The sequence below is a fragment of the Tigriopus californicus genome, chromosome 7, assembly GCF_007210705.1.
Source record: "Tigriopus californicus strain San Diego chromosome 7, Tcal_SD_v2.1, whole genome shotgun sequence".
Classification (NCBI taxonomy): Eukaryota; Metazoa; Arthropoda; class Copepoda; order Harpacticoida; family Harpacticidae; genus Tigriopus; species Tigriopus californicus.
The window spans coordinates 256,460-265,084 of record NC_081446.1 but is presented as its reverse complement, the minus strand read 5'-3'; the positions used below and the strand labels follow the sequence as shown (position 1 = coordinate 265,084).

Here is an 8,625-nt window from a genome sequence, read left to right as displayed (position 1 = left end):
ATGGGAGTGGCAACGGTCATGGCATCCACCGACGGATGAACGCTTTCAAGGCTGGGCATCACAACCACGTGGGTAGTATGCACGACAGTATTCGAAATTCCGGCAGCGGCGGCGGTGGAGCGGCCGGCCACCACCCGCAACCCCAAGGACCAAAAGGTACGGAGACATGAAAAGCGGAAAAATCGGTTTCTTTGAGCTTCACACTACGTAGAGAGGAAGGCTTAGGTTTGAAATCTCGGAGAGCCTAGTCCTGGCATGAGTCGATGGCGATTATTAATGTACTCTTCGGGAGTTGTGGGGGGAGGGGGGGGGGANGCGGGGAGTCTGGAACGAAATGTTCGGTGGGTTCCTGACACCGCCCCAAATTCAGTGCCTACAGCATAGCATGGAACTAAAGTGGAATAGTCGTTCGATAAAGAAGGAAGTCCGATTAACTGATGGACTTAGAGTAGAGAAGGGTGTGTATGTGTGTGTGTGTGTGTGTGTGTGTAGAAAAACTTTCTACTAGGTGCACAATTAGAAGTGCATTTCTTTGGTCATTCTTCAATGGATGATTCATCCTTTCAGCCAATGTGAATGGACTGAACAACAATACCAACTTTCCCATTACGGCGGCTCCACCTTTTGGTCGATTGGGAAATAATGGACCATTGATGCCACTCAAAGGCTCTTCTGGTAAGTGTTCTACGATAGAAAACAACCTGAAACCCTCCCTTGCTTTTCCCCGTTTCAAAGGGCATTCCTCGAATCCGAAAGTGGCCTCTTTCACGAATTCGATTTAGTTCAATATTTATTGCATCGTGTTTAAAAGTTATCCCGTCTGTGGCCACACTGCATCACCAATTGCTCAAGAGAGGGCACTTGAACGAGGGCACTTGAACGATTTCACTTCTGACCGTTGTTTGAACTGTACACCTACCTACCTGCCCGTCTGATGCTGCACCCCCACGTTCGTGACTTGTACCTCCGTTGTATTCACTGTTCGCAACTTGGTTCCCTTCCTCACAGGTGACGAGACCACGCCCCGGCCGTCCCGGGACCCAACCATTGGAATAGCTGGAATGGCCTCCACCATGGTGACGGCCGCGCTCAATAACAACAAACAGTTGGTCCCCACGTCCGATTTGATTCAACCCTTGGCCACGAATTGTGCTCTCAGTACCGTGGATGTCAAACACCTTGGTAAGCCTTTCATGGAACCAATTTACGAATAAATATGAGGATCAGGGTCGTGGAAAAGGGCTTAAGCACTTACAAACACATTCAGGAAATATCATTCGAATCGATGGGTTCCTCGTGTTTGAGCCGCTGGTAAACGCCGCATGGAGCCCGTGATTGGGTAGATTGCGTAGATCTGGTAGGAAAAAGCCGGATTCAAGCCCTCTTACCAATCGTTTATTGTGATGTACGTACATGGCGTAAAGACTTCAAACACAGGCAAGAAAAGAGATGAGGAATCACATCACAATTTGCAAGTGAGTCTTAACACAACCCTGGCGAAGAATTCTGAAAAACAGGGTCGCATTTTGATGCTCGTGCAATTAGTAATTGAGTGAGACCCTTCGAGAAAATGCTTAAAAAGAACCTTGAATCCGGTTTGTGCCCTCAGAACTACAGTTCATATTGTGCATTCAAAATTGATGGGCCATCTCAGCCCCGTGGATCTAACACTGGGCTGATCGGACTTACCAAATACCAATTCTAACACCGAAAACCAAGTTTGTGACTCATTTGATTCTCCTGGTCTGGTTTGTGGGCATACCGTACACACCGTACACACCGTACAATATTAGACAGGAGAGGAGGGGAAAAGCAAAGGCCATCGGCTTGGCTCCAAAGGCAAATTACAAAAACAATGCTTTTAGCAAGACGAAAATCCGGTCTTCAGGCAAGAGGCAATGAGAAAGTCATACGCCGAGTATGCAAGCTACCATTGATATTGAACTGAGGCATTTAGGCTTTGATGAATAGTGAGAAGCATTATGGCACTCCCCTCGCTATCTTTTCTTTTCTTTTTTCTAATACCTACGAGTTTTAGAGACTGTCTCTATAAAGGCCATGGCCAATAGTTATGTTTTGGTAAAGGCCCGAGCAAAGATCGTCAAGTAATCCAATAAAAACATCGTAAATCCGAAATATTGGTCATAGCCTTGTAGCCTTGTATAAAGAGCGTGGTTGTGCTTAAAAGAAGGGGTTTTGTCGATTGCCGTAAATGGGAGTGTTGTCATGATTGATTCAAAAAGCTGGCTCGATTTGTCCCAATTGAAGGCCCAAGTCCGAGGTCGTACCAAAGAATCGCTCAACCAGTGGAGAAAACTAGGAGATGGACCCATGTGGGTGAAGTTCCTACTAATGTTTAGATGTCGGATATTTTGGGACGATAGACAAAATTTGATCCGTCCAAACAAAGCGTAGGGAAATGAAAGTTTAATCGGAAAGTACAATTTTATTGGTTCTTTTTTATCCCATCATACTATGAAATGAATTCTTTAAATGGCTTTAACAGTTTTAAAAAACAACCCATGATTTTTAACGTATATAGTGGTTTAGATGATAAGCAGTGAAGCAGGATCAGGGAAAACCCGACAAACTCTAATTGGTGTTTAAATTCATAGAGGGTCTAAGGCAGAATTCTAGTCAACGATATCGTCAAGTTTTACTATCCAACTCAAACCGTATTGAATGAGCGAAAGTTCAAGAAAAAGACCAAATAACTCAATGAGGAAAATGCTTTGGAGTTTTGCCCTGAAGCCATCCCACCCCTCCATAAGAATAATCTCAACTTAGAGAATGTGATCCAAACAGGTCGCGGTTAGATTCATTGGCATGTCACCAGACGAGTCTGACAAAATCGTGTGGATCGTCCACATCAATGACCCCATTACGAAAAGAGGATCTGCTCTCTGTTCCCGAAACATGTTGATCTCTCCAGCAAGATCTAGCATGAAGTGGAGTAAAAGGGGCTTAAGAGGGACTTCTAAAAGGAATAAAAGCCGCCTAAAGCCGTCACCTTCTAGAATGGGCTCAAGCTTTGGCTCGTAAGCACAAGGACTATTTTACGTGGAATCCATTCCCTTTTCAGCTGCCTTTTTACCTCACAACCACGGACCTGGTGGTGGTGGAGTAGTTCTCCAGCGAAAACCTTCCATGACTCCCGCCACCGCTGAGGGTACTCCAGACGATGTCAACACCTCCACTATCCCCACCACCACAGGCACCGTGATCTCTAGCCCTCCAGTTCTGATGAGTGATAAAATATTGGGGGTCTCCTCCGGGGACAGCCAAGCCAAAAGCAACACCGGACGAGTCCTCCAGCAAAACACGCCCCCTGTCACGTTGGACTCCAAATCATCAGCCCATGCGGCTACCACCTATGTTGCATGATACCCGCCCAATCTGTCAAACAAGGCGACCGTGATCACACTTCAGTTTTGATCTCGTGGGCCTTGGAAGTGACAGATGCAACAGGCCAAATCTGGATGATGGGCTCACATTTATTGAGGACACGAGTAAGTTTAAAGCCGACCTTAACTTCCGATTAGGTTTGAACCACTCTGAGGGGTTTTCAGATGATATCGGGCAAAGTAAGCATCCTCAAAAATGTTGTGTGCCACTTTGTGAGCCATTCATGTGTTCATGTTGTCAGGTGTCTGGACGTGTTCTCTCTACAACTTCCAATCCATGTCTGCTGACAAATGCATTAGTGGAACTCTTGTCTTTTAGGTATTTTCTCCCGGGGAGACACGATTGGCATTTTAGGAAGATCGCGATCGCCCCAATCTCGGGTTCATCGAACAGACACGAAATTCCCAACCACTTTGGACCTGGTTCCCGCCCCCGTCACATCCAGTCCTATATCTAGCCTAGGTGGGGATCTGGGCGTCGGGTTACCCCTCATACCTAGGTCCCCATTCAACGACGTGGAAACTAGATCAAAGCGACGATTCACTTTCGATCCTAGTTGTATACGGGGAACGGAGGTAGCTGATCTGACGGTAAGGACTTTTTCCGTGCCTTTTATGATAATACTCATCATATATAAAAAGATCGAAATATATCAATAACATTCAATAGGGCATGATGAAATAGATATTCCCTTTGAAAATTGACGTTATACTACATGAATATGGAAACTCTACTTTACCATAAACCAAACAACAGATTTCAACTTTCTTACTTTCAATTCAAATGTCTCACTCTAAAACCCTTTTAAATTTCCATGATTGGACAATGTCATAGATGGAGAAGGAGTACTATTCACAAACCCATTTACAGCCAAGGTATTAGCGTGCTGATGGGCGGATTGGCACAATCATGTGTGGCCATAAACAGGGATGAAAAATCATTAAAAGCCATTTTCCACGGGGCAAAAAATGATGACAGAAAAAGGCAAAAATTCTCTCAAAGTCGATTTTTGCAATTGCTGGCTCTGACTCTTGGATGTTATAAGGTCAACCAAGCATTGGTGAGCATTAAATTCAAGACGTGCTAAACGGGTTGAAATCAGATAGCCAAAGCTGAGAGAGTGCAAAATTGTATCCAAAAGAAATGCTAGAAATGACATCAATTCACTCAGAACCTGGCAAAAAATTTCAATTTGTTCATGTCATTTCTGATGAGTAGGCCTCGAAAATAAAAGTTAAAGCCTGAAAAAAAAACTTTTTAACTTGTTTTGCCTACAAAGATTATTTTAGACAAATATCTAAATTTTTCATCTTTTCCCACTGTCTCGACTCTTTTTCGACCCTTTTTTCTCACAATTTTTAACATTTTAGGACATGTTTTTTGCCCTTTTATTGTCATTTGGGTCCTTTTCTGCTTCCTTCGTAACTTGTTCCTCTTTTGGGACCTTTTTACTTACCTCTGTGTAGCAAGATCAGATGAAGGATTGAATCCTCAGCCATAACCTTTTAGCGATTTTTTTGGTTTGGGTTTTCACTGGTTTTACTATCCGCTGTAAAGAATGTAATCCCCGGTGTAATCAAAATGAAAGATTATGATGTGCTGAGCTATTGCAAATTAAACTCAATACAATATTATATTATTCTACTAACGAATTGAATAGATCAAATTCAAGTCCCTTTTTTCGATTTGGAAAAGTCTGCAAAAGGAGAGAGCTGGCACTAGAGCTACATCTGCTGTCATGGGTTTGATCCGACCCAAAATTATCTTTAACAAAAGCAAGCTCAGTTCCAAAACAGTAGGCTCAAGAAGAGAGTCAATTATTTACTAAGACATCTGTTTCAATTGAATTACAGGTGCCTTCAGTGGTGATACTCCTTCCGATTTTTCAGCACTTTTGATCACAAACTGAGAATCTGACAACCATTTAAGGATTTTTTGGGAGCGCGCCAATTTGGATTCCCAGCCCTGTAATTGTCAATCACCGCACCATTTATCAAATAAAATATCAAAATTCTGAAGAGGGCGCCAATGTTTTTTTGATACCTTTTACCCTAACATCAATCTCTCTAAATAAATTCGTGCAAATCTCAAGTTTGATGATTTCATACGAAAACCTACATTTGTTTGTCATGCATATGCCCCAATTTCCCAAACTAAAACCCTTCTCAATTGTCCTTTTTCCAGGCTGATTCAATGGCGCCGCGGTCTAACTCGTTCAAGTTTGACAACAGAAAACAGGCAGATGGACACTTGAGCCAAACACCCAATCCTCTGGTGGACCGAAGTTGGACAGTTTTCTCCATGGAGTCGCAAAGTCCACTTTCTTGGTCACCAAACCCTCAAGGTTCTCCAGTGCCACTTCCACTGCCCAGGCCCAGATCGTGGCATCCAAGGCTGGAATCGAGATCAGCTCAGCCTTGGCATGTGGGGCCGATCCACAAATACGACAGCCACGTACGTAATCAATTAATAATCATAGAAGTGAAATTTATTCCTTCCGACGGATTTGTTTATTCCTCTCTGGTTGGTTTCTAGTCAAACTTATTGGAGTTGGACGCTTCCAAGTTGGCTCCTGTTCGACCCGTGACCAAAGTGAGCCCGGTGATGACGATAAATGGCATCGAATCTGTCTCAAACAACTGGAAGGAGCCGAACTAGGGTTCGGATTGCAATTCTGCATAGCCCAGAATGGCCAGAAATGGAATAACTGGTTGTTCTGAACCTGATGGCAAGGTGATTAGCCAAACATTATTGCAAAAAGACTCAAAGAGCAAACAGAAATGGACGCAGTGCTATATTGAATACGGTTTTTATATAAAGATGCAAGTGACCAAACGGCTGGTGATGTCAGATGTAAGCCCCACATTCGTCTTATTTCACCACCGGCCAAGATTCTTCAACTTATTCGTGATCCATCCTGTTTTCCTCCTCACCATTACCCAAGGCATTAACCAATCCAGTGTTTGATCACTTCAATTGTTCTAAACATCATATTGTACTGTGTAAACCATGCTTGCTTCTCAATTTACTAAATACGCCAAAGAAAATAAAATTATTTTTACTCCTACACGCCTTAGTCATATCCGAGGAGGTTAAACTGTTTACTGCGTTTACTTATACAAATGTATTGATAAGATAATAGATGTTGAAAAAGACAATCGCGATTGCAGCACTAAGACTGAATTCAAGATGTTTAGATTTGGAGACACATTTACCGACTTGCTTTACCTAAACACCGCACTTATTCGATTCTGGTCGACTTACCTCAACTCATGGAGGAAACAAACCGTGGTTGAACGGCCATTAAAAATAGATCCCTGAAAACAGTGGATTAGAACCTTTCCAAGACACTTATTGATGCACCCGTGAGAAGATGACAGAAGATGTTGATAAGATGGTCAAAATTTGGGAGAATTTCTTCTTCGAGTGTGCAAAAGATTGCTTCCTCAATTTATACAACACTATTGCGCCGACTTTTTGGAAGACTCAAAAGTAAGGAGGTTTTGGCGAGATCAAGCAAGAAGTGATATGAATCTGAATTTTAGCTAATATTTCAGTAGCCTTTATTTTAGCAAGGAATGAGTAGGGGTTGTTGATCTGGTAGCATCTTTCAAGTCAGACTAGGACAAATTTTTAGATAGCATTCCAGATCAACACTACATTTAAGGCCTAGCTCGGTCTGTCAACTCAAACTCGTTGGTAGACCAAATATCTTATATAGAGTAAAAGGTAATAAATACACGAATGGTAACCTTTCATTTTGATAGTACTGTATTTAACAGTGTAGTAATAGTTTAGTTCCCTGAAGCGGTTAGAAAAGCCCGTGAAAAAACAAACAAAAACAAAAACAGTTGTCACTGAAAATAAAGCTTGCCGAAAGAAGATGTCCAGTGCTCTTATTAATGAGTCCAAGATTGAAGTCAGCTCCTTTGTCATTGTCTGCCTGTTCACAAGTTTATGGAGACTCAAAGCTCAACTTTTGAATGCATGTAATTATTTTGTTATGACCTAGTACCTACAAAATGTTAAAACAATAATAAAGGAACTACACTTGTGATGCCCCGGCGGTTTAGCAACACTGAACGTATTTGAATTTCGATCAAATATTTGTAAACAAGGAAGGATCCCGAAATTTCAATCAAAAAACAAAGAAACACAGGAAAGGTCAATTTGAGCACATCGGTACCAGGGAGCAGGAAGTATACGATTCAATAAACCGAAAACCATTATCTCGAGCAAGATCTCATCAAAAATCAAAAAATTAAGCTATTTGGAGCTTGCCAGATTAGTTCTCCTTTTTTTGGTTTGGCTTTTCCACACGGTACGGTCAGTGCAATTGACCCTAAGTCCTGGGTTGGAACAAAGCTCATGGATGCTTTTGAAAACGTACAGTATCAGATACCTTTCGTACTTTCGTACCTTCTCTGAGTTCTGTACAGCCCCAACTTTTCTAGTCTCTCCCAATACGAGAGCTCTCTCATATCCTCAATGTTCCTAGTAAAACATCTTTGGACCTCCTCGCGCTTTTGCAAACCTGTTAATTGGAGCCCAAATGGGCGAGGAATATTCAAGATGCGGCTGGACAATCGACTCATACAGAGTTAGCATCGTAATACTATCTCTGGACTTAAACGTGATATATATCAAACCACATGTTTGAAAAGCTTTACCCACGTCCAACTGGATATGCTCATCAAACTTTCCATTATTTTGGAGGACTATACCTGTTATATTGTAGGATTCATTAGTCTCAGTTTTGGTCACTAAACGTTATGTTACAGCTGGTCACGTAAACCGGAAATGCTCAGAAATAAAACATCATTGTAAGAATACAACAATGGCGCAGTAGTCAGGATAGGACGAAATAAAAAGAAAAAAAATGGACAAGAACGCCATGAAGGCCCTCACCGACCTCGTCGAGAGGCAGCAAAAGATGTTGAACGAATAACAAGAGCGAATGGTGCACCTGTGGTCCGAAAGAAAAGAGGATACAAGTCCGCATATTTTCTTGACCAACCAGACGTCCGACACGTACAAAATGTTGGCAAATCTCGCCAACCAAGAATCGCAACCCAAGGACATTACTAGAAAAACAATAATTATAGTTTTCTTGGCCGGAACATTCTGTCATTGTTATATTCTAGTCACCAATACCAATTTCCATTTATGCTTTACTCCTGCTCTCGCCATCACACTTGCCATAGTCTTTTTCCCTCTGTA

At 42.3% G+C, this 8,625-nt stretch overlaps 1 protein-coding gene across 1 annotated transcript in view; it reads left to right on the top strand.

Moving 5' to 3' along the window:
• LOC131883486 (potassium voltage-gated channel protein Shaw-like) overlaps positions 1 to 6,472 on the top strand; it is a gene marked incomplete in the record, with an annotated part of 65,271 nt that extends 58,799 nt beyond the window's left edge. The window contains 6 exon segments of the mRNA XM_059230969.1: positions 568 to 675; positions 1,009 to 1,182; positions 3,083 to 3,509; positions 3,724 to 3,995; positions 5,590 to 5,859; positions 5,941 to 6,472. Of these exon segments, the coding sequence (XP_059086952.1) occupies positions 568 to 675; positions 1,009 to 1,182; positions 3,083 to 3,384 (584 nt within the window).
• Between the last annotated feature and the right edge of the window lie 2,153 nt (positions 6,473 to 8,625).